The 27,700-nt window shown below is 40.5% G+C and overlaps 1 protein-coding gene across 1 annotated transcript in view; it reads left to right on the top strand.

The window, feature by feature from the left end:
- Positions 1 to 23,009, top strand: part of LOC124555875 (Down syndrome cell adhesion molecule-like protein Dscam2) — a 238,007-nt gene extending 214,998 nt beyond the window's left edge. The window contains exons 13-15 of the mRNA XM_047129937.1: positions 693 to 869; positions 11,705 to 11,985; positions 22,812 to 23,009. Of these exons, the coding sequence (XP_046985893.1) occupies positions 693 to 869; positions 11,705 to 11,985; positions 22,812 to 22,925 (572 nt within the window). The 3' untranslated portion in view covers positions 22,926 to 23,009. The remainder of the gene's footprint in view (positions 1 to 692; positions 870 to 11,704; positions 11,986 to 22,811) is intronic.
- Positions 23,010 to 27,700: the final 4,691 nt, after the last annotated feature.

Raw genomic sequence — 27,700 nt, 5'->3', positions numbered from 1 at the left:
AAAAGTTTTCAGAGAGATTATGTAATGGTAAGAGAGAGAGAGATACTGAGAGAGAGAGAGAGAGAGAGAGAGAGAGAGAGAGAGAGAGAGAGAGAGAGAGAGAGAGAGATTTCAAAACCAAATTTTAAACTGCAGAATATATCCAGGGGCAGATGTAGACTCTGATTTTACTTATGATTTGCTGGTTAAAACTGAAAAATTGTAGTCCGGCCGCTGTGGCTGAGTGGTTCTAGGTGCTTCAGCCCAGAACCACATTGCTGTTATGGTTGTAGGTTCAAATCCTGCCTCGGGCATGGTTGTGTGTGATGTCCTTAGGTTGGTTAGGTTTAAGTAGTTCTAAGTCTAGGGTCTGATGACCTCAGATCTCAAGTCCCATAGTGCTTAGAGCCATTTGAACCATTTTGTGAAAAACTGTAGAAAGGCAAGAAATTAAGGAGATGGATAAACTGAAAGAAACAGGGATTGTTAAGAGTTTCAAATGGTGTATTAGGAAATCATTGACTGAAACAGTGGAAATGAACCATTATGATGGCAGGTTAACATTAATGGCTACTTCTGTATTAGAGCTAATATTTCTGTTTACACAGTTTTAGTTTAGCCATGTTTCTAACTTGTGCAGAGTCTCCAGAAATAAGGTATTTTTACAGATCCAGTTTATATATTTTCTTAATTGTTGTCAAATTTACTTTCAGCCACAATTTCACCCGATACAGCAGAGCATTCAGTATCTGAGGACAAAACGTTTTATAGTGATCTTTTGATAATAGGACCAACAGCATCAGCAGTTATTGTTCTTATAGCAGCTGCCACTGGTCTTTTCATGTATCTCAGGAAAAATCAAGAGATGTTCTCATCAAACCCATTTGGAGGTACTGTTACCAAACAGCTACATATAAATGTCAATTAATAATACCTGAGATGAAACTAATCATGCCAACAGCACTTCAGAATGTTTGGTATTTTGACTCCATGCCTGTGTACATTTATGATATTATATTCCTTCTACTATGGAACAAAGACAGCTCATTAACATTAAACAGTCTTTTCTTAATTATAAAATCAAGCATCATGTGGACCTACAAATCATTGATTGCAGAACAACTTTTTACAAGAAAAATGTTCTAAATGTTGGAATATGAGTGTAAAATAATTCATCAAATTAAATTTAAAAAAGCGAAAATGTCAAGTATTGTATGTGTAAATTGAAAATATTTCTATTGATGCAAAATTTTTACATAGCGAATAACATTCTTGGATTATTATATTCTTATCTTATAAATAAAAAGAAACTTACATATTTATAGTTATATCTTGTCTTTCATGTGTTTAAATAGATGAAATCTGAAATGCTGTTGTCTTTATTCATGTTTCTGAACAAAATAATATCCTATTGTGTTCATCATATCAGACATTATTTTCATCTTAATGATATGGAAGGAAAAATTCTTTGATAAATCTAATAAATTATAAGACAGACTTGCTGGCTGTTGGTTACCTTCATGCACTAAAAGGTTATGTACTGATGGTGGAAACCTAAACATCTAAAAGTGATGACATTATCATAGCTTTCGGAACTATTAGTACCTCCATCGAGGAGGAGAGAGGCATAGGTACAGGGTACCCTCTGCCACACACCATACAGTGGCTTGCAGATTATCTATGTAAATTTAGATTGGGAAGGCTAAAAAGGAAACACAAGTCACTGAGATCCTAGGTTGTGAAGGGCCCACCCATCAGAGGTAGGTATTTCTCATTCTTCGACAGTGTTGTCACTTTGACTGTTACATGTGTATGTCGCTAACACTAAGCATTTTGCCTTCTGAAGATAATAACTGGCTAGCAATTCTCTCTTGTAATCATTATTTTCTTCTAATATTTATTTTTAAAGTAATTTTGTATTCTTAATTTCATTTAACGATCTAATGCCTGCTACATTATTTGTGTTGTTGCTGGGATTTCCATGTAAGTGCTTGTCAGGAGTAAATACAGAAACAACAATATTGCCTAAGTAATTTGTACAAACTAGTATCTGGGCTGTTAACTGTTAAAAGTATCATTGAAAGATAGCAGGTGTAGAAGCACTGCAAAATGGCGAATGCAAAAATTTGAATAACCCTTGATGGTTCCTGATAGCAAGAATGCACTGGGACTGTTCATCAAGAGGTAACTGCACAAGTAAGCATCTCGCAGATCAGTCTTTGAATAAAAGTGACCATCACCCATTTTGTCCATTAATTCTTCAGGACATGGCAAAGAAAAGGATTCACTCACAGTTTGTGGGTTCACTGTTGACTTAAAGTCCGTAGTTTTCCTGATGGCTTCCTTATGATGACCAATGGCGATGCTCATTGGCTGGCTGCAATGGATGCAACCGCTACACTTTCATGCCAAGCTGATAGTTCTTGAGCAACTTGGTTCCAAATGGTGTGGAGAACATGGTGAGTGGGAACAAAGCAAGGCTGAGCATTGTCTTTCATATGGATATGGGCCTCAGAATTGTTAGCCCTCCCTAAAGCATCTTGAAATAAGACATTAAATTTCTCACAAAGTTCAGTTACTGGAGTGGCAGTCACAAAAAAGTTAACAAATGAAACATGTCTTGTACTTTAAAGCCAAACAAGTCAAATGAATCCATTCCAAAAGTATATTCACAGTCATATGGACACAAAACTATAAATGAAACTGTTTTTGTGACATTGTGAAAAGTAGTGGGGAGGCTGCACACACCTAATACCAGAATGTCATTTTCATTGTTGGCAAACAACATAGACTGAGACTGACATAATTTTGGCTTGCCTAGCAGTTCATATGCCTTTTTATTGAGGAAAGTAACTGTAGCACCAGTGTACAATTGCAAGCAAATTTTGTGTTTGGCAATTTGCAATGTGACAAAAAGTTTGAGGTGATTTTGAATGGAAGAAGCATTTGAATTTTTCTGTGGTTCACTAGAATCTGACTGGGCTACTGGAGAATCACAACAAGGCTTTGAAGAAACTGTATTGACTGAATACAGTGAGTGTTTTTGCACTTCATTTCTTTGCAAGAAAACTACCTGTATGAGTACATGTTTTCCACAGTGGAAGCACTTAGTGTCATGGAATTGGCATGTATGTGCTTGTTGCACTGACTGAGACTTAGTGTGCTGCGGCTGGCTGTTAATGGGCGCACACTGTTTACAAGTGTTCTGCACACCAAAAATTGGTGTGGAATCAAAACTAGCCACTGCAATGTAACATGAGTCCTGATGTTCAATCAAATCAAGCAGTTGTTTGGGGGTGGGGGTGGGGTAGTTTAAAATCTGAACGTAAATGTGAGAGTCAGACACATTTTGTGTGACAGCATCTCTAATCATTTCATTTCTAAAGTACTGACCACACTCACACTTAAACTTACAGTGGGAGGTTAAGCCTTGCAGTTCTGCTACCCACTGCTTATAGGTCTGATATGGTTGTCAACAGAGGTGCAAAAATTTATACCTCACCACAGCCACATCAACCTGAGAATTATCGTAGTTGTGTAGCACAGTTATTAGATCTTTATAGGCTACACTTTAAATGTGCATGGTGGGGAATAGTAAGACCATAAGTGAACACACCAACCATAGCCAGAAAGTAAGAAGGTTTCAATGTACCTTCCACCAGATGCGCTGCAAAATGCACATTGAGCTCAGTGTGACACTCAGTCCAGTCCTCCATGTTTCTGTAAAATGCTCAAGCACAAATTTTAGCTCTTGGAGTTGTTGTGGATGAGCTGTAGTTGGGGAGGTTGGTGCTGCTGCTGCTTGATTTGACAGGATCAGGGTCATTATTTATATTAATTGTTGCCTTTTCTGGGCCTGAAACTGGAAAACTTGAGTTAAAGGGGGTTCTTGGATTGTGTTTTGTAAATTGCTAGCCATCATTGCACAATAACAAGAACAAAGAATGTGAAAGAAATTAGCTAAAAGAACAAGGTTAGCAGTGCGAGTGTGTGCAACCTGTAGAACAAGATAGTTGCAATAAGTGCAGCAGCAAAAGCAAGCACAAATACACACAAAAACAAATAGTAAATCAATGTAAGCAGTGAGAGCAAGCAAAAAGCAAAAGTGACACCTAAACGAGCAAAAATTTTGAATCCTGTTGTGTTGACAATCCACTCAGTTGGAGGTCACAGAAGTTCAAGTAATGACAACTGATTAGCAGGCCTCATTAACTGAAAGTAGGTGACCCCAAGACTGAACAAAGACTGCCCACTATCTGGCCTGTCTACATCTTTTCAACTCTTCTGATGGGGTACTGCAGTCTCTACCTGCAAAGGCCCTCCCTGCCATAGGATGTAGATTGGCAGCAGATCACATGGTTTAAGCTGGCAACCTCTGCAAGTGACCTGGCCAGTGGTGGAGTTGATAGTGAAGTACTTCACAGTGTTTGTAGACCAATAATAACTCAGACTTTTTTTGTTCTTTCATTTGCTGAACTCAGTGATTTAAGGATAACATTGCAATTGCAATTGATTTTTGGCAATGAAGTACGACTGTGTAAACCACCTAATATGTTCAGTTGTAAACTATTTTCCTATAACATCCCGAACTTTACTGACTGCCATGAGTGGCACTAAATTAGAATAATGCAGCTATAATGAATGACATAATTATTCGGCAAAACTGGATTGCAGAAGTCTCATGCAATGTTAGTAAATCTGCGTTGTGCAAAGGCCTCTACAAATAATCTTACATTCTTACATCCCCTTCCCATTTATATTATCACAATAATGTTTTCTGCTAATTATACAGTACTAGAGACTAAAGTGAGACTTACTCCACATCCTTGATGATTTTTTCCCACCGTGAGAACAAAGAAAGAGTGAATGTAAATAAGATAGAAAATGAGTGGGAGCTAAATGTCTACATCCATTCTATCTGTCTATTTTGTAAACTCTCCATGCTCATGAGACGAGTAACATAATGACAAGTCACTATGCTAATCTGTAATATTTGTTTGTGTGGGTACCTAAGTTATTAGTAGTACATTAATGATTTTTATGTTATATTGGTCTCTGCACTACTGATAAATGTAATTTTGTGCTACCAGGCTCATTTTGCCTTACTTTAGCAAGGTGTCTTCAGTCATGTGAGATAATTTATATGTGTTCACTTAAATACAGTACTTCAACTTTATGTATTGTGCTATATTGTTTATAAGCTACAAACACTATATAAATCAATATGTATGCTTATTACTTACAGTATGAGTTGTTGTCTTTCACATGTGTCTTGCTGTTCTTCTGGTGAAGCTATTCTTACACTTTCAACGCTAAGAAATCTTATCAGCACAGACAAATCAGTAAAATGCCAGGACCAAAACTGTGTGTACAGCTTATCCACAATAACTGGATGATTTTTCTGGTGCTGCCAGAAACAGAGGACATTTGCACTAGTTGAAAGATATCCATTTGTCTCTGAGTGCTGCCAAATTTAAGCTGCCCCTAGACACGAAGAATTACTATACACACTGAAAGGCAATAAACACATGTAATAATGTCAGCACTGCTGCAAACAGCTGACACTGGCTTCTTCTCACTGTTCCTCTGCCCGCGGCACTTGTAGTCTGGGAGCAAGGTACACTTCCTGCCATTCCTGACAGCCACCACATGAACTGTCAACTTAACATGGACAAGTTGTGGCTTATAAACACAATAGCATGATATGTAAATCAAAAGTGCTGGATTTAAGTGAGAATCTATATCTGTTTCCACCCTGCGGGTTTGGGGGTAAGAATAGGCCCAAGGTATTCCTGCCTGTCGTAAGAGGTGACTAAAAGAAGTCTCACATGTTTCGGCCTTTCTGTGTTGACCACTGTAGGGTTTGACCTCCATTCTTCTAAATTTTTCTGAAGAGCAAGCCAATTGGGGAAGGGTGCCTTACATGGTGCACCATGTCCATAGTACGTTAAGATCTTTAGCCCCCTTTCTCATTGTGACATTGCAGTCCCGTTCATTCTCCATCTCTTGTGTGAGGATACCTTCCTGGGTGTGGCTTCCTCCCATGCGCTATGCCATCTTGCTTTCTGCGCTGACGACGACCATGGACTTCTCTGCACCTGATATCCAGCATGGTAGCCAGCCCATTTTGGTGGGGCTGCCATGTACCCTGTTGGTTGTAGCCCCCTAACACAGGGATCGCTCTGCTGATGCCTGCGTTGTTAACTCCCCACATATGCCAAGGAGTAGATGCCTGTCTACCTGGGGCATCGAGACTCCCAGCAATGGCCATCCTGCCAAGTGGCTCTTGCTGCGGCTGGGTGGCGCCCGTAGGGAGGGCCCTTGTTTGGAGTGGATGGCATCAGGGCGGATGACACACAGTGCTGCATGACACATCTTCTCTTGCTGGTGGCCAGCTGCCGGCAGTCTCTAAGCAATTGAGATCTAACCTCAATGCAAGAAAATATGACATAAGATCATTCCCCTCTCTGGCCACACCATGGGAGGAACACAGGGCTAAGGATGACAGTGAAGCTTATTCCCCCCAGTACCTCATCTGCACGTGAGTTGATGGGGAATCATTCACGTCCACAAAGCCTAAGTTTTTTGTGGAGCATTTAGAGGACAAGTTTGGGTGATGGAGGGCTTGTCCAAAATGCACTTTGGGTCAGTCTTCATCAAAACAGCATCCTCTGCCCAGTAATGGGTGCTCATCACCTGTGACAAGCTGGGGGATGTTTCTGTTTCCATCACACCCCATAAGAGCTTGAATACGGTTCAGGGTCTTATATTCCACAGGGACCTTCTTTTGGAGTCTGACGTTGAACTGTGCACCAACCTAGAATGACGAGGTATTCACTTCATCTGGCGCGTCAGTCGGGGTTCAAGGGATAATCAGGTTGCCATCAGTGCCTTCATCTTCGCCTTCGATGGTGACGCATTACCGGAAAAGGTTAAGGTGATGGTTTACTGCTGTGATGTGAAGCCATGAATCCCCCCCCCCCCCCCCCCGATGCGGTGTTTTAAATACTGGAAGTTTGGCCATATGCCCTCCCGGTGTACTTCCAACATCACGTGTGGAGATTATGGACATCCTTTGCATCCCAATACTCCATGTTCCCCGCCTCTCATCTGTGTTAACTGCGGAGAGCACCATTCCCCTTGCTCACCAGACTGTAGGATTCTACAGGAAGAACAGAAGATAATGGAATATAAGACCTTGGACTGCCTGACCTACACTGAGACTAAGCAAAAATATGAGAGGCTCCATCCTGTGCATATGACATCTACCTATGCCACTGCTGTGACAACGGTTCTACCATCTCCCATTTCATTGTGTACAGTTGGCTCTCTGAGCCGTCAGACTCCACCTGCCGCCTTGATGTAGGAGGGCACTTCCCTCCCTGTTGCTTGTGCACTACTTACTTCAGGAGCAACACCTCCCCCCCCATTCCCCCCGCCCCCCCCCCCCAACCATCAGGGACACCAGTCCCCAATTCTCAGCCAGAGAAGCGTACGTCTTCTTCGGCTCCTCTCACCAGGAAGGGGTCCCTTGGGTCACTCCCTTCCCAGGTTCTGACTAGTGGAAAAGTGGACGCCTGCCGGTGGCTGAAGCAACAACAGGTAGCCGGTCGTAGGGCTTCACGGTCCTCCTCAGTCCCTGAGACTGACCCAGTGAAGCCCTCCCAGCCGGAACCACTGAAAGAACAGTGGGAGAAACCAAAAATGAAGAAAGCACCGAAGAATCCCGACCTTGTGGTGGTGCCCATACCACCACTCCTTACAAGCTCTGCATCTGAGGATAAGGTGGAGATTCTGGCGTCCGCTGAGGATCTAGATCTCACCAGACCCTTAGACACAAGGATGTCACTCACACAGTTCCTCAATCGGTGGCAGCAGGTGACCCTGAGGTGTAACCTGCCTCATTGAGCACTTCATGGCTTTAGAGCCTAATAATAGTATCATCCTCCAGTGGAATTGCGGCAGTTTTTTCCACCACCTTGCTGAGCTCTGCCAACTTATCAGCCTTCACCCTTTCTTCTGCATTGCTCTCTAGAAAACTTGGTTTCGGCAATGTGATCCCCCACCCTCTGTGGCTATCGGGGTTATTATAAGAAAGAGGCAGCTTATGAGAGGGTATCTGGTGGAGTCTGCGTCTACGTCCTTAACTCTCGTTACAGCCTGTGTGTCCCTCTTCAAACACCTTTAGAGGCTGTCACTGTTTGGGTGAGGATGCCTCGGGCTGTTACTGTCTGCAGCCTCTATCTCCCACTGGATGGTGTTGTCCCACAGCACGTATTGGTTGCACTGATAGCCCAACTGCCACCATCTTTTCTGTTACTGGGCGACTTCAATGCCCATAACCCTTTTTGGGGTGGATTGGTGGTAACTAGCCGAGGCACTGTCATTGAGCAAGTGTTGGCACAGCTTGACCTTTCTCTCTTAAATAATGGCGCCTCCACACGTTACAGTGTGGCACATGGCACATACTCAGCCATCAACCTTTTGGTCTGCAGCCCTGGACTTCTACCATTCGTCCACTGGCATGTGCATGACGACTTGTGCGGTAGTGACCACTTTATGATCTTTCTGTCACTGCCGCAACATCACTCTTCTAGGTACCTCCCCAGAAGGGCTTTGAATGAGCCTGATAGGGACTTGTTCACCTCCATTGCCACTATTGAGCCTCTTTGTCATAATGCCACTGATGTGGTGGTTCACACAGTCACCACCGGCATCATTTTTGCAGCAGAATCTGCAATTACCTGTTCTTATGGGTTCTCATGGCAGAGGATTGTGCCTTGGTGGTCACCAGAGATCGCTGAGGTGATTCGCGATCGCAGGCAAGCCCTCCAACGTCACAAGCGGCACCCGTCAGTGGAACACATCATTGCCTTTAAGCAACTCCGTGCCTGAGCTCGGTGCCTTATTCGCCGGCAGAAGCAGAAGTCCTGGGAAAGGTATGTCTCCACCATTGGCATCCATACCTCTCCATTGCAGGTTTGGGCCAAGATTAGGTGTCTGTATGGCTATAGGACCCCCGTCAGTGTACCTGGTCTTTCCCTGAATCGAGCAGTCTGTACTGACTCTGACACGATTGACACTGATGTTCTCTTAGCAGAGAATTATGCTCAGAGTTCCACTTTCAGAAATTACCCACTGGCGTCTCACTCCCTGCAAGGGCAGTTGGAACATTGGAGCCTTTTATTCCATGTGAGCCACCCCAAATCATACAATGCTTCATTCAGTGAATGGGAATTCCAAAGTGCCCTAGCCGCTTGTCCTGATACGCCTCCCGGGCCGGATTGCATCCACTATCAGATGCTGAAACACCTCTCGGTGAACTGCCAGCGACCCCTCCTCGACCTTTTCAACCGTATCTGGGTTTGAGGGTGAGTTCCTATCGCAATGGCGGGAGAGCATCATCATCCCCATGTTGAAATCTGGCAAGAACCCACTGGAGGTGGACAGCTACCACCCCATTAGCCTCGCCAACATTCTGTGCAAGTTGCTTAAATGCATGGTGAGCCGGAGGTTGAGTTGGCTACTTGAGTCTCGGGGCCATCTGGCTCCGTCCAACGGTGGGTTCCGTAAGGGCCGCTCTGCCACCGATAATCTGGACTGCCTGGAGTCTGCCATCTGTATGGCATTTGCCTTCCATCGGCATCTGGTTGCCATCTTTTTTGACATGCGGAACGCATATGATACAACATGGGGACATCATATCCTCACCTCGCTTCATGGGTGGGGTCTTAGGGGCCTGCTCCCGGTTGACTTGGCTCCTTCATATTCAGCAGCTTAAACAAACATGCTGGTGGCATCTTAACGCTCTATGTTCCTTGAGTCACACCAGCTGGGGTGCCGATCGGTCTACCCTTTTACGACTCTCCCACCTCTTTCATAGGCCCATCTGCATCTACCCCCATGGTGTGTGCCCCGTCCATGCCTTCAGCTGGATTTGGCACATGGCCTGAAAGACTCAGTCCTTCCTGAGGCTCTCTGCTGACGCTCTCTTTCCATCCTTGCCATGTTTCCTGGCTCTCCAGTAGTCTATACCAACGGTTCAATGGTTCCTGGTTGAGTTAAGTATGCTTTTATTCTTAGGGAACAATCTGAACAATGCACATTGCTGGATGACTGCAGTGTTTTCAGTGCAGTGCTCATCACCATCTCTCACGCCCTAGAGTATATCCGCTCCTGCTCAGGTGATTCCTTTGTTATCTGTAGTGACTCCCTGAGCGGTTTATGAGCTATCAACCAGTGTTTTCCTCACTCTCATCTGGTGATGGCTATCCAGGAGTCCCTCAATACTCTTGCCTATTGTGGCCGCTCCATGGTCTTTGTGTGGACCCTGGGTCATGGTGGTATCCCGGGTAATGAATGGGTTGACACGCTGCCCAAACAGGCTGTCGATGCACTGGCCCTGGCGATTGGCCTTTGGGAGTGTAATCTCCAGTTAGTTTTGTGGCAGAAGTTCATTGGTACCTGGAGTGATGAATGGTGCACCCCGCCTTCACACAACAAACTTTGGGACATCAAGGAGACTACCAGTGTGCTGTGCTCCTCCTTGCAGGCCTCTCACAAGAACTCTGTTGTACTCTGCCAGCTAAGTATTGGGCACGCGTGGCTGACCCAAAGCTATTTATTGCACCGCAAGGACCCACCTCTCTGTTGTTGTGGTTCAATGTTGACAGTGGTCCACATTTTGTTGGACTGTCCGCTTTTAACTGCGCTCAGGCAGACGTTTGCACTGACTGATATGCTCCCTGCACTTGATAAGGATTACACTGCAATGGCAGGCTGAGTTTTGAGTTTTATTCGAGCAGGGGGCTTTTTTCAACAATCTGAGGGCTTGTCTCTTTTGTGCATTGTGTCTTGCCTTTGGCCTGCTGTTTTACATTGGGATTTTTAGTGTGTCTCTTGGTGGTTGGCTTTTCCGTTTTTTGTTTCCTTGGTCGGCCAACCACTGTAACACTCTGTGTGCTTTTAATTCCTTTTTTCTGGTCTTTTTCTGTGTCTTTCATGTTCTGTGTCATCCCTTGTCATCTCTGTTGCTTGTTTTCCTTCCTTGTGGGTGTTTCATGATCATGGAAAAAAGGACTGATGGCCTTTGTAGTCTGGTCACTTCAACCCCCCACAAACTAACCAACCTTCAGTTTCAGGCCACTGGAGATGCCTCAATAAAGCAAACTGGATCACATGTATCTAATTGAAAACTACATTTATCAACTGTGCACTGACAAACATAACCTAAAAATGATTAATATAATATAATAAACAACAGAAAATCTGGAGGTGAATAACAACAATACGAATCTGATAGATTGCTACTCACCCTCATAGAGGCATTGAATGGCAGACAGACACATTTTAAATGTGCCTCTCAGCCCCTCGATGCCTCCTATATGTGCTGGGAAGCAGTCTATCCTAATTCATTTTGTTGTATATAAATATGGCGATATTTTCTCATTGGCAGTCTATAAATGTACAGTCCAACCTGTCATAAGGTCTTGTATGAAATTTTATGATGGTTAACCATAAAACATAAATCATAGCAATATGTCAAAATTAAAGAAAAATGGAAACTGGAAAACAAACATATTAACAACAATTAATATTATTTTTATTGTAATCATCATAATCAGAGTATAACTGGGCAATCCTTTACATATCAGTGAGAAAAATATGTCTATGATGTGTTGTTTTTAGGAACAGATTAATGACAATTATATTTCATGTCTTCCAGATAAACCATTGAAGAAGGATTTAATGTCAGAAGCAGATAAGAGGACTGTTGCACCCATTTATGACAGTGATGATGGACTGGTCGCACTAAGTACAACACCACAGGAGTCTGTGTACCTGCCTACACCACTGCAAGTTTCACATTCTCATAGAAAAGGCATAAGCCCCTATGCAACATTTCGAGTTCCTTTAGAAGGATCAATGAAAAATGCTGAAAATATTGAGTCACGTGTGTCATCTGGATCTGTTCAGTACACTGGAAATGTTAAGATCTCAGAAAAGGTAAGTATATTTTTGGACAATAGGAAATGTATGCGTTCTTTGTGAGTTTTTGTTGTTTGTTAAGGCATTATTTATTGAAGTAGCTATAATGTTTCTGTCTGAAAATTACTTAATGGTGCTGTAATGACAAGACCTCTTGTCCTCTCAATTGGTAGATCCCTCACATCCCAGGGTCAGAGAAACTTGCTCCTGTTACTGCCAAATGAATGGCTATCTCAACATTAGAATATGGAACAGGGAAATGCTAAGGATGGTACCTGTGTGGGAGTCTAATTGGAAAAGGAGGGGGGGGGGAGGGGGGGGGGGTATATCAGTTCACTTGACCAATGTATATTACAATGTACAAGACATTTTTATAAAAATAGTGATTAGTTCAACATTAAAAACATATATTCTTAATAGTTTCAAATGTAATGCATTAACCATTTCTGTGACACTGAAACAGTATATCTTCCCATAGAAATCCTTCGTATTTGGTCTCGCTGAATGCACATATGCACATCAGTCACTGAAATCACACACACGTGTGTGTGTGTGTGTGTGTGTGTGTGTGTGTGTGTGTGTGTGTGCGTGTGTGTGTGTGTGTCCAGAGCACTATAAATGCAGAAGGCAGATACCAGACTTGGATTTATTGGAAGAGTCCAAAGAAAGTGTAATTCATGCTAAAAGAAGTCTCTTACACAATACTTTTTTGATGATTTCCGGAGTAATGTGTAACCTGAGTTTCTTCTGGTGTATACAGTGTTCAAATAACTTACAGGAATGCAGCCAGGTGACATTGTCAAAATATCAGTGGTTGTTGATGTCACCAAGCTTCTCGAGTATTGTTCGTCAGTCTGGGACCCTTACTAAGCTGGATTAACAGAGGCAATAGAAAGATTTAAAGCAGAGCCTTGCAGTTCATCATGGATTCATTTAGTCATCATGAGAGTATCACAAAAATTGTCAACAAACTGCTGTGGGTGACATTTCAAGAAATGTGCTGTTTGTCATAATGAGCGTTACTGACATGATTCCAAGAGCCCATATTCAGAAACAGTGCATGAAACATATTACTTCTCCAAGATCCTCTAATTATCATAATGACAAAATTACAGAGTTTGGGCTCATGTGAAGGAATTCCAGCAGTCTTTCTTCCTGTGTAATAGTAAGGGGAAATAAATAAATATAGCACAACAAATATTCTCTGGTACAAACACTATCACTGCTTTTTGAGTACAGATGTAGATGTAGATGGTTTTTGGGTCGGCAGTTCAGGTCCTGGTGATGAAGATTTTTTCACTGACTGTATCTGTACTCCATAAGTCACTTTATGGTGTATGGTGGAGGTAGCACTATTATTTCCTACTTTCTTCTTCCATTTGAGAATGGTGCATAGGAGGAATGATCGTTGGTAAACCCCCATACAAGTTCTAATTTCACTGATTATCTCATTGTGGTCATTTTGTGGGACATATGTGGAAAGAAGTAATATGTTGGCTGACTCCTATTGAAACATCATCTCTCAGACTCTCAACAGCAGACCTCTTCATGATTCACAATATCTCTCTTACAGCATTCTCCTCTGCAGTTTTCTGAGCATAATGCTCTTGTACTAAATGATGCCATAATGGAACATACTTCCCTTGTTTGAATCTTCCCTGTCTTTTTGTTAGTCCACCATGGTAAGGATCGCAGACTGATGTGCAGTACTAAAGAACTGGTCAAATGAATATTTTGTAAGCAACTTCTTTAATAGATGAATTACTTTTGGTTGATATTCTCCCAGTGAATCTCTATACGGTATCTGATTTCCTGTAATTAGTTTTATGTGGTCATAACAGGTTGTTATGGATAGGTATTTTACAGATGGTACTGTTTCCATCTATTTATATGCAATACATTACTTTTGTTTATACACAAGGTCAACTGCCTGTCTCTGCACCAGTCATTGATCCTGTACAGGTCTTCCTGCATTTCACTACAGACTTCTGGTATTAAAGCCAGTGGTTCCTGACATTGCTGAGACCATTACCCATTAACATTATCAGAAGTCATGCAATATCCTAAACAAAGCCTGTACAGTATCCAGGAAATTGTACTTTGGCTCAAATTTCATTACCTGAAAATATTCCTTTATCCTCTGAAACTGATCTTAGAAGCCCAACACAGTTTTACAAATCTGAAAAAATAGTTGGTATTAAAATCTATTACTGATGGAAAGTGATTGCTGCTACTGGATGACTACCACAAGCTGTAAATACAAGAGTAAAACTGACCTTGGTAAAGTAAATAAATTTTGAAAATGAGACTTTTAATGTGAATGGAACTGAACATTAACAAACAGTTTGCGTAAGCAATTTTTTCTCGTGACAGTGAGACGTGACCATTCAACATATGGAGAGATACATGTTAAAAATTACTGGGAGAGACAGGATGGCAAATCAATGGATCAGGGAACAAATTAGCATGCGGAACATAATTATGACAGTGATAAAAGAAAAATAGAGGTTAGCTGGACAATTCTCATGAAGGTGGAAAGCAGAATTCCAAAGAAAACTATTTTCAGGATTCCAAGAAATAAGAAAAGGCTGAGAAGATACACTCATGGAAGGTAGGTAGATGACATGAGAAGATATGCAGGTGCAACACCAATTCGTATTGCTGAAGCTGATAGTGCATGCAAACATCTAGAGGAAGCTCTTGTCCAGCAGTGGATATCAGATGGCTGATGATGATGGTTATGATGATGACAATGATGATGATGGTGATGAAATGTTATGTGTTAGAGTGTAGTGAAGTTTTGATGATAGAGACTACTTTTAACAAATTAATTTAGAATGGTCACTAAATCTTCCCCACTTGGGGTATAGTTATGTCCAGGTTGGGAACTTCAAAACTTTTGTGCCATTAGATGAGTTATTATTCCAAATTGGGATCTCCCTGCCCCCAGTGTCAAACAGAATGGAATTGCTCATTACACAAAGTTCTACAAAGGCCTGCCCTCTCCTTTCTGGGAGGAAATGAAAGATGAGCAAAACAAGACTTTATAAGAATGAACAGTGAGAGGCGAGTCATCAGAACAACGGTGGCCCCCATGCAGGCTGTGGTCTGTGCCTCCCTGCTGTAGGCAGTAGTATGTTCCATGAACAGTCTTACAGAGCTTCCAACACTCCCTCACAACTGTCCATTTTGCCCTGTTAAAAATTACATGTTGACTTCCATCTGCTGCAAAGTCCTAACACAAGTCATAAATCTGGAGCAATCCATGATAAGGTTGTATTTTGTTCACTAAATGACAATGGAGAATTGTGTCGAGTATCTTGTGGAAATAAAGATGCATGCTGTTGTCTATGGCATTCTCAGGCCAGCTACTAACAGAGCAAAATGAATTTCACATTATCCCTGTTTGCTCAATCAGTGTTGATTTTTGTAGAAGAGACATAAAAGATCATAATGCATGAACATAATTCTACAATATATTGGTGTCAGTGGTACAGGCCTATAGTTTTGAGCATCTTAAAAATGCGAGTGACCTGTGATCTCTCCCATCACCTGGCATCATCCATTGCTACAGCTGTATACAATAAACTGCTACTATGAGAACAATTTCTTTTGCATAATGCAGAATCTTGCAGGTAGCTCATATGGTCCAGGTCATCTCCAACTGTTCAGCAATTTTAGTCAGTTTAATTTTCTATGATCACTTATCTCAATATCCGCTATCTTGACATTTTTGTGATGGTTCATAGAAAAAAAAACCAATATGACAGTCTTCCTTCGTGAGCCAATTTTGGAACAATGATTTCAGTATTTATGTCCTCTTTCTGTCAACTTCAATTTTCATGCCATTATAGTCGCTGAGAGGCTCAATAGTTGATTTTGACCTGCTTAGTAATTTTAAATAAGATTGTAAATCCTTAGGAATTTTACACTGATTTTTCAGCAATATTTTACTTTAGAATTCATCACACGCTACTCACATTACTCTTCTCACTCTCTTTTTGACTTTCTTCAGGTTTCATTCATAAGCAAGTCTATGAATTCATGTAAATTGGTGATGAAGCTCTCTTTGCTTTTGCACCACCTTTCCGATAGGAGTTTTAAACCACTGCATGTGTTTTCCATCTATCACAAACTTGCCCAGCATATACAGGTCGAAGGTTTAATGTACAATACTTATTAATTTTAGCCATTTGCGACATGACTGTTGTAGTCTGCAGAGGAAAAGTGCCCAATAGGTGGAAATAAAGTCATTCTGATTTCAGTAGGCATTGGGATGTCCAAGCCAACAATTACATTTGACACAATTACTTTGCAACTGCAAGACCAGTACAGTAAATTCTGAAAGGTGGTTCTTCACATCTGGAAAGGAAGTGATGGGTCAGTGAACTGTGTCCTATTCAAAGTCATGTTAAATGGATTTCATCAATTCTAACTGCCCAGAAGGAGATGGGCCATAGCTCACAGTCTCTTTTATTGATTGCAACTTCTTATCCGTCACGTCCAGCCACTCTTCCTCCCAAAGATGCATGATAAACCTACGCAGTAATGACAGTGCAGCATGCCGAGGGATAGGACAGTCTGTTATGTTGGGAAGGGTACATACCTCCTTGGTTGTGGTACTGGCTAACTCGTTCCAATGCATACCCATGTTTCCTGGTACCCAGCAGAATGATACCTCCTTTCTTTGTCCCTGTAAGTGCAGGATGGCATCATGGATGTTCTGAACAGTTCTATCTGCTGGGAACATATACTGGGTGGTCTTCAGAGCACTAAGTGAATCAGAGCAGATGAGAAATTTAGATCCATGATCACGTTTCATCTGGTCCACAGCTTGAAGAATCGCATAGAGCTCAGCATCAAAGGTAATAAAATCACTAGGCAGACAAACCTGAAGACAGGCACGAAAAATGACAGAACAACTGATAGCATCCTACTGTTTAAACCATCTGCATATACACTGAAGAGCCAAAGAAACTGGTACACTTGCCTAACATCATGTAGGGACCCGCGGGCACACCAAAGTGCCACAACACAATCTGGCATGGGCATGACTAATGTCTGAAGTAGTGCTGGAGGGTATTGACAATATGAATCCTTCACGGCTGTCCATAAATCCATAAGAGTATGAGTGGGTGGATATCTCTTCTGGACAGAATGTCGCAAGGCACCCCAGATATGCTCAATGATGTTCATGTCTGGGGAGTTTGGTTGTCAGCAAAAATGTTTAAACTTAGGAGAAGAGTGTTCCTGGAGCCACTCTATAGGAATTCTGGACATGTGGGGTGTCACATTGTCCTGCTGGAATTATCAAGTCCATCGGAATGCACAATGGACATGAATGGATTCAGGTGATCAGATAGGATGCTTATGTGCATACCACCTGCCAGAGTCATATCTAGAAGTATCAGGGGTTCCATATTACTCCAATTGCACATGCCCCACACCATTACAGAGCTTCCACCATCTTGAACAGTCCCCTGCTGACATCCAGGGTCCAGGGATTCATGAGGTTGTCTCCATATCAGTACATGTCCATCTGCCCAATACAATTTGAAACAAGACTCATCTGACTAGTCATCAACAGTCCAATGTCAGTGTTGATGGGCCCAATTGAGGTGTAAAGGTTTGTCTCATGCAGTCATCAAGGGTGCACAAGTGGACCTTCAGCTCCAAAGGCCCATACCAATGATTTTTCAGTGAATGGTTTGCACACTGATGGCCCAGCATTGAAATTTGCAGGAGGGTTGCACTTTTATCATATTGAACAATTCTCTTCAGTCATCATTGGTCCTGTTCTTGCAGGATCTTTTTCTGGCCTCAGAGATGATGGAGATTTGATGTTTTACCAGATTCTTGATATTCACAGTACACTTATGAAATGGTCGTATGGGAAAATCCCCACTTCATCGCTACCTCAGAGATGCTGTGTTCCATCGCTCATGCACCGATTACAACACCACATTCAAACTCACTTAAATCTTGATAACGTGCCATTTTAGCAACAGTAACTTATCTAACAGCTGTGCCAGATACCTGTTGTCTTATAAAGGTGTTGCCAACCCCAGCATCGTATTCTGCTTGTTTACATATCTCTGTATTTGAATATGCATCCCTATACCAGTTTCTCTGTTGCTTCAGTGTATATTATGCTAGAGTCCTGGTACTCAGTTAAAATGTTAATAAATCTATTCTTAATAACATAATCAGAAGTGAACAATTTGTTGTTTGTCAAATCTGAAATTGTTCTAGGCTTCAGTAACAACCAGGGCGGTACTTTGCACCAAACCTCCCTCTGTATGTCTGTCGGAAACATTCCTAGATCCAATAAATGCTGTTTTATCTACATACCCAAAGGTTTCATCCCTCATGGACAAGTGCTACAGAGTTGTCCTAGGTTTTGTGAATATTAATAGTTGCAAGGAAAGCAGTGATGTTGGAAACAATCACAGAGTTTGAGCACCTGTTTAGTGACAAGAAACAGCCACCAAGCAGCTAATGGCAGCTCACCTTCCTCTGCAGACAAGCTCAGTATGGGCTTATCCTATCAGCTCCTGTGACCAATCTGATGCCCTCATGGTGTATGGAGTCCAGCATCTTTAAATATGTTGGTCGTGCTGAGCCATAGGCTGTTCAACCATACTGAAGAAGAGATCACATGAAAAGCAGGATCTATCTGCACTCCGGTTCTTCCCATTCAAGCACTTCATGATATCCATCACGTTAAGGGCTCTTATTTTAAGCTTCTTCAGAAGTGACAGCCAAGCAAATTTGCTATCAAATAAGATACCTAAACACCACACCATCTCCTTAAAATGTAAAACAGTGTCCCACAACCTTAGTTCTGGGAGTGTAAAAAGGGAATGATCATGATTAAAATCAATACATGCTGCTTTTTATGGAGATAAATTAAAACCCGTTCAAGCAGACCATTCTTCTAGTCTCCTAACTGTAAACTGTAACTGACAAGAGGAAGATGTGGGATTAGAAATGGAACAGAATATGGAAAAATCCCCCAAAAACAATGAGCACTACACAGGACTTCTCACTGCAGACAATATGCCACTGATTGCAGTTGCAAACAGTTATGCTTAAAACACTCCCCCGTGGTATACCATGAACTTGAGAAAAATCTGTCAGAAAGTGTATTCCATATTCTATACTGAAAATAGTGTTCAACAATAAAAGACCACAGAAAATGGGGAGGTGGCCATGAAACCCCATTGAAGCAGCTGACAAAGTATATTGCATCTCCATGTAATGTTGTATGACTTTTCAATGTCAGAAAAGATGGATATTACATGCTGCTTTCCTAGGAATGCTTCATGCATAGCTGCTTCCTGTAGGGTGAGGATGTCAAAAGTGGGAACAATAACTTTCAAATCCACACTGTAAATGACTGAGGAGATTTCTAGATTCCAGAGTCCAGACTAGTCAGGAGTTGATCATCTGCTCTAATGTCTTTCGTACACAGCTGGCTAGAGTGACACTCTGATAGCTGCTTGGGAGTCTGTGGTCATTCCCTGGATTAAGAATGGGGATTATTATTGACTCCCTCCAGGGGACAAGATATTCCCTATCTCTCCATATCTTATTGAAGTAAGTAAGAAAGATTTCTTTGGATTTAGGATTAAGGTGGCGCAGCATTACATAAGTAATTAACTGCGGCCCTGGGTTGGTCTTGCGAGCTGTGGTTAATGCTGTGTCCAATTCCCACATGGAGAACGGAAGGTTATACGCGTCTGTATTGTTTGAGGCAAAAGGAAGACATCTCCTCTCTTGAATTTCATGATAGGTGTGCAGACCTGCAACCAGACTCATGGGTGATGTGTCACTGGAAAAGTTCCATGCCATTGTCTGAGCAATATCTGCAAGTGCGACTTTCAGGACTCCTTTGTCCTATATGGGAGCTAATGGACATGACATCCTTTTCCCAGATATCTTCCTTGTAGATTCCCATACTGCAGTGGTGGAAGCTGACCGATTAATGAACTTCAGAAACTTGTGGCATGATTACTTCTTGCTCTCCTTCTCTGTTCATCTGGCTTTTGCTCTTGCTAACCAAAAGGCTTGAAGGTCCTCTGCTGTTGGATTATACTTGAATCTGCACAGTGCTGTCCACCAGTCCTGTATAGCACAATAACAGTGCTCTTTCCACCAAGGAAAAGGGGAAAAGGTTGCCTTTTGCGATGGCCTGATGATTTAGATATACATGCATCAGCGGCAGAGTGGAACACATTGGTAACGTGACCTACCGAGTCGTGGACACTGTCCCTGTGTTCAAGCACAGCAAACTGGCTATAGAGCATCCAGTTTTCCTCGCATAGTATCAACTTGGGTGGTTTTCCCTCATGCTTCATTCTTTGTTAAAGGTAGACATTAATAGGAAAGTGGTCACTGGAGTGGAGGTTGTCTGCCGCCTCCCATTTGACATAGTCTGCGAGAGCAGGACAGCAAGTTGTTGAATCAATCTTCAACTTTTGTAGTCCTGTCTTTCTCAGTTATGTGTAATATTATGATATACTGTTAAGTTTTACTTGTTGACCATCTAACTACAACTGAATGAAACACAATTTTTGTGCCGTATGCATTTCGCTTTTATTCTCTGCAAGGCATCTTCAGTGGCCTGGATTGTGTACATATTTTTACGATTTGGTTTACATTTTGGGACAATGTGTGTGTGTGTGTGTGTGTGTGTGTGTGTGTGTGTGTGTGTGTGTGTGTGTGTGTGTGTATGGGAGGCAGGGAGGGAGGGAGGGAGGCAACCAGAAAGCAGGTGGGAGAGAGAGAGAGAGGGGGAGGGGGGGGGGAGGGAAGGTAGTACTTGTTTTAATGTGGCTGGAGGTGCAAGAGGGATGATTTTGATCTTGTCACTTCTGTTATTAAATGCAGTAGGAAGTCTGTACTGATGTTTGTTTGCTAATTTATCACATGTTTGTTTTCAGCAATGGATTTCTGATGTGGAAGTTTTCTTGCATTTGTATAAGGTATTTGTCATGGTTGTTTATTCTCATTTTATCTTTTTCCTTGTTTCTGCATACAAATAGCAAGGAACAGAAGGTATGACATACATGCAGTACACAGACGCAGCCAAAACACAAAAACACAGATAAAAAACAAACACAATGTTTCCCGAATACAAGATAACTCACAAGCTGCAAACTCACAAACACATTTGACACACACACACACACACACACACACACACAAAATGACAACATCACACAGAAAAGAAGCAGATGATACACTATGACTTACACACATAAATAAACACACAGAATGGCAAACATACTAAAGAAACAGGGCTTCCAAATAGCATATAAAACTGTGCATACCCTCCAGTCAAACTTAAGCCATCCAACAACCAAGAGGGTAAACTCCAGGGATCAGGAATATATAAACTTGAATGTCAAAGTTGTGATACAATATCCATAAGCACGACATACAGGAATTTTAAAACAAGATACAGAGAACACATCAGCAGTGGCAGCTGCTGTGTAAGAGCACGAGAGTATATGAACACCCTAACTTTTGTCACCTTGCAGATTTATTGGCTATTTTTCTTTGAATGCAGTTAAACATAATGTAGATGTGGTAATCTGAAATACATGGCACTAAATCTACTACACTGTGCTACATGTTGCTCCTTGGTACCGAGGTTACAAGCACATCTTCAGTTGTGCACATTTTAGGGAGCTTCTGCGCATGTGCAACTGGTGTGACGTAATTGCCAAATACATACGGATTTGATAAACAATGTGCATGGTTCACTGTGTGCACTGCTAGCCCTTACCACTCAACTTCAAGTTTACATCAGTGCCAACAGGTGGTAGTACACTGCAGCATACTTTTATCTATGTTTTTCTTGAATAAATCCTGCTAGGCAGTAGCACACTCCACAGTTATGTGAATGCATTCTCTATATAGTAAAATTAGATCAGATGTCAGTGTATATTGTAGTTACACCGATGAAAAAACCTATTTTTTTGGGATTGTGAGTGAGATATAATAAATTAAGTTTTGGGTTTTATCCTAAAGTAAGTCATCTGAGGCACTGAAAACCATAAAGCACATCATTATTGATTCTGAGACATGCTTCTGGCATCTGTTGATCTTATGGTGGGTCAGGTTTATCTGTACTGTAGGCCCACATTGCAGATATATCTGAACATTCACGAAAAGGTGTCTCACTGGTTTCTTTGATATTAACTTAAATATAGGGGGTTGAAGATGGTGTGGATTTGGCCCTTATGGCCCTCAGTGCCTCATTTGCATTCTAATGAAGTGAACTCATTGGTAGATAGTACTAGTTGAATTTAATCATTTCTGCAAACAGCAGTTTGTGTTTGGCGTTGGTTGTCTACTGTGCAGGAATTAACTTTCCTGCAGAGTGTCAACATGAGCTCTACCAAACCCGTATTAAGTGCTAACAGAAAAGAAAATTACCAGGAAAAGTTAGCCACAAAAAAATAGGGCATTCGAAACCAGATCCCTTGTCTGAGGAAGAGACGAAATCAAATAAGTGTGACTACAAGTGTGACAATGAGTTGTCCTAAACAGCAAGACAAGTATGACAAAACAATCACACCAGCAAATATGAAAAACCTTGATGTGATGGAATTATTCCTGCCCTGAGGAGTGAGTAGTGGGAGCATGTAAAATCAGGTTGATTAAATATGTACAATAATTAAATATGTACCTTATCAGTTGTGTACCTGCAGTTACAGTGTTTCCAAGAGATTTGTGTTGCTTTTCTGAAGAGCAATAATTTAACCTGAATTTTCATTTTACAGGAAGATAATATGGCAGCCAAATTAACGCATCATTTATTTTATTTTTTTCAGCCTGACTGTTGTACAGAATTGACATATTCAAAAATCCAAGACAATTCACAGTGTAGTAATGAAGGACCTGAGTGGATACCACTTCATAATTTGTACCAGGCTCATAGATACTAATGGCCAACCTTCTCAGTATCATGGAGCATTATGCATTATTGCCACTAAAGGAAATTTGTTATACAATTTATTAAGTGCCTTTTCATGAATAATATTTTTAATGAGTTGTGTATTGTAATTAAGACATTGTATAATAGTGTTTTCCCATCTCAGGTACAATGAATATCTATGTAAACTGTGTTGTATATAATGTATTTGTATTTGACAATAATGTTTGTAACAAATCGTGACTAAAACCTCTTGAGAGAATTGTCTTCTTTTTTGATTGATGTGTGTTTACTGTTCTTTTATATTTATTTTTTCTGTATGGTTCTGAATCCAAAACTTTGCCTTGTACCAAAATAGTAAGGAAGAGAGAATGGTTTCAGAACGACTTTGACACAGAGTATTTGGGAGAAAGAAAGAACTTTTTAAGCACACATTTTTATACTTCTACATGACATATGATACAGTGTCAGTAACATTCAAAGCAGCACAGAAAGCTAATATTTCAGAAATTATACATAGACTGTTTGATAAATCTGATAAAAAAGCAAGGAAAAAAATGTTTGTTTTTTAAACAACTTGCCTTACTCCTTGACATAGTCTCCTCTGAGAGAAATTCGCTTGGTCCAGTGATCCTCCAGCTTTTTCATTGCATTCGAGAAATAGTTTCTGTTATACTCTGCAAAATACTTGTTGACTGCAACTAGCACTTCCTTATTTAATGAAAATTTCTTCCCAGAAAGCCAACGTTTCAAGTTAGGGAACAGGAAGAAGTCGTGTGGGGCTAAGCCTGGTGAACAGGGTTGGTGTGGAACCAGTTCAAAGCAGATCCATCCTGGTGAAAGAGTACCTTTTTTCAATCCAACCTTGGTCTTTTTTTCAGCCAACCAAGTTTCAGATGAGCAAACAATGAAGCATAATAGAGTCCAGTTGTGGTTCTGTTATTTTCCAAGTTATCTATTAGAGTTATTCCCTGGGGATCCCAAAACACAGTGGCGATCACATAACTAGCTGACAAAATAATCTTTGCTTCTTCAGTGCTCTTTTTCCACCTTTGTCTGTTGTTTTGACTGCCATTTTCGCTCTGACATGTAATAATGGATTGAGGTTTCATCAACTGCCACAAATCAGCACAGTCTCATGGATTGTGATTGAACATCATCAGACATTGTGTTGAAATGTTGTGCTGGATGTGCTTTTGGTTGACTGTGAGCAATTGTGGCACCCAGTTTGTACACGGCTTCTTCTCAGCCAATTCTCCTTGCAGGATATTATGCAGTCACCGATTGGAGATGCCTACAGTCTCAGAAATCTCACAAATTTTTATTCTGTTCTTACATTAATGTATCATGGATTTTAATAGCGATTTCCTTCGTGGTGACTGGACCTAGATGACCTGAGCATATTTCGATTTCAGTGCTTGTTGACCACATTTAAATTCATTAATCCAAAAGTAAATGGTCTTCAATGATGGTGCAGAGTCTGTGTGAACTTTGTCTAGTTCTGTTTGGATTTGTGCAGCAGTCCAACTCTTCAATTGAAAATATTTAACAGAAACACAAAACTTGTTTTCCTCCATTTTCAGTTGCATTCAACAAACTGACCTATTGAGACAGCTGTCAACAATGAACTGTACACTGTACATTGTTGAAATTCTTTGTATGATCCTTGCAATACTCAAGCTTACCAAGCATGAAGGAGCAACAAAAATTTCAACTCTTTCATGGAAATTTACAAGACTTCTCAGACCAACCTCATAATGGCAAAAGGTCCACCCATAGATTTCATGGGCCCCTACTCAAATTTTTGTGAGGGCCCCCAAGCCTTCTCAGCCAATAGGAGTCAACAATCACAAATACTGAATCTTTAGTATGTTGTTTCACACATCCCTGCTCAGTGCACTGTCAGTAATTTATTTATTGATTGAATGTACAATATTTGAAGAGATACAAATATTAGTACAAATAATAACAATAATAATAATTAGCTGCTAAAAGAACCAAACCTAACATTTAGTGCAAAACCTTTGCAGCATATATCTTTATCTTGATTTTAAAAATCTGATTGAAACTGTCAGTATGTCAGCTGAACAGTTTCGGACAATGATAGTGCAGCTTATGAAGTTATCCACTACATTGTTGAAGCTCATTTTAGAAACAAGTTTATTTTCTGTGATAACAGTGTAACAATGTTACATTCTTCTGTGGACTAAAGTTGACCTTAAATGACTTTCATAAATACTAATTTACTGAATCCTCTTTCACCTGAAGCAATAGTTATTTTTAGGATAATGAAAATCCTGAGTGCAATGCAAAGTACAGGAAACATACATTGTAACTTTAAATTATAAATTTACAACTTCAATTTATAAATTTATAACTTCAACTTATAAATTTTACAAGAAGAAATGGAAGCTCTTTGCTTTTTGCTGGCTTTGTCATATCTGGAAAAGTAACTGCACTCACTTCAGTCTTAGACAGATCTAGAGTAGAATTGCAAATAAATGGGAAAAAACCAATTTTTCCTTTCTTCTAAGGTTTTTTTAATCTATTGACCCCACAAAAAGATTCATTCTATGCTGTCCAAAATAAATAGTGCGCTATCTTTTCATGTTTCTCTTGACAGCTTCCAAAATAAATTGTATGCAGTCTTAAAAATGGATCACATTTAGCCACTAACTCAATTAACCCCAAGAGGTTAACAGTATCTAGCTCTCTTAACTGGTGGCTACTTCCCCTAACTGGGGATAATTCATGGGGCTACTAAGGTAATAACACCTAAAATTATGTTTAACAACTTACATAAAAATTTCTTTCCTACTGTGATAGTTTCTGGAATGTGGAGTGCACACTGCGACATTCAGGATTTGTTCATAACATCTCCATGTTAAATAACAATTTTTATGCAACAAACTATTCTTGTGGTCAAGTAGAATAGAGTTAGCTCTTTCGAAGTTACTTTCATGTAGTCAAATCCATCATCTAGTTTCAATAACATAGATCTAATAGGCTGTATGGGATCACTCTGAAATAAAAGCATGGTCAAGAGCAGAGTTTTTTCTAGCTGTCAGTTCAGACTAACCAATCTCTTTTTACTTAAGATTTGTTGTTAGGGCATTTGGAGTAGAAATGATGCTTGACAAAATTTCTCCTTTGTTTGTCTACAAACCATTGAAATGTTTGAAGGTCAACATTTGAAACACCCTTTCTTACAGTTATGTCTCTGTCACTGTTCTTAAACGAATATGACAATTGCCCAGGGTCATGTGGACTACAGTGATAGTCACTACATCCATCAGACTCCAACTTTTGTATGCTTATCTCTCCTTCATCAGATGGCAAAATACACTTGACACAGCATTATCTTTCAGCAAAAAGTAGCTACCTATCATTTTTTCTGTAGCTCTTTCACAAATTTTTCTTTCCATTTACGTTTTTCTGATCACTTCTGGGCACCAGACTTATGTGCATAACCTGACACTATTCTGAAAATAAATAATTAAAATACCTACAAAAATATTTTTACACAAACAAGAAAAGCTTTAAACAACAGTGAAAAAGTAGTAATATTAAGTTTTGTAACGTACCTCAGATTAAAAACAATATAAAGGAAATAGCTAGGCAGATACATAGATACTGCTAATACCTGCCCAAGCAAAGAAGCATAATTTTCATGGAAATGACAACTTCCACACTACCAACACTCCTAACGGTAATTTAATAAATGAAAATAAGAACAGTACTTTAATTTGAAACATACCACATGCAAAACACCAGTACACTGACAATGAGTCAAGTGTGATGACAGAGTGTTGCTGTCAATGCCTATTATCAATGGAATAAATGCTATTGTCGTTGCCATATGGGCTTTAGAAAGTCACTCAATACATATTTAAATATATTTAATCTCTCAAATAGGTATAACCATTAGTCACTGGCAAATGTGCCAATGCTGGATGTGAGAACTCGTCATTTTATTTTGGCAATATTGATGTTCAGTCACCCATGCAATTGGTTATCAATATGTGTTGTAAAATTGATTTTGATCAGTAGAAGGCTTTAGCTTGTCCAGCTTCTGATGAGTCATGTCTGTGGGCAGTATGGGGCACAAAGGGGAAATCTTTATGGTGGCTTCACTGTGAGGAATGTTGCACAAGAAATATCTCCAGGAGTGCTGACAACATTTGAAGCTCACGCTACATTCTGATCACTTGTTGAAAGGAAATGATGGATGGAAGTAATGAGGTTTATGAAAGTAAATTAAAGTGACATTAATGTGCACATGTGGTATTTATTTGTAGCTATGAAAGTGATATGAAGGTAAATTAAGGCCACTGCTCAAGTTCAAACAATAAGTGAAGTACTGCAGTGCCACTAAGGTTTAGCTTGATCAGCAGTGACAAGTGCAGGAGCAAGTATTACAAAAACTGAATTCTGTCAATGAAAGCAGTATTAGGTGTCATTGCCCCAAGAAAAGCCTGACAACCTATAAAAATCTCTTTGTTGTGTCAGTATATTAACTGTTATTTTAAATTTATAATCTAACAAAAGCATTGCTATTAACATTGGCCATTCATGCTTATACAATAGTCCAGTACAGATAGTTCAGCAAAATTTCAATCTTCAAGGAATCACAATGGAATAAAGAACAAACATACATATAGAGATATAACTTTTTGCACAGGTCACCCAAAAGCGCGGGCCCCCTGACATCTGACAAGGTTTACTAACCCTATAGATGGCCTTGATGGCCCTCACAAGTATTACACAAATGTTTGATATTAAGCACTT

The sequence above is a fragment of the Schistocerca americana genome, chromosome X, assembly GCF_021461395.2.
Source record: "Schistocerca americana isolate TAMUIC-IGC-003095 chromosome X, iqSchAmer2.1, whole genome shotgun sequence".
Classification (NCBI taxonomy): Eukaryota; Metazoa; Arthropoda; class Insecta; order Orthoptera; family Acrididae; genus Schistocerca; species Schistocerca americana.
The sequence above is the reverse complement of the archived record's forward strand: the minus strand, read 5'-3'. Positions and strand labels throughout refer to the sequence as shown.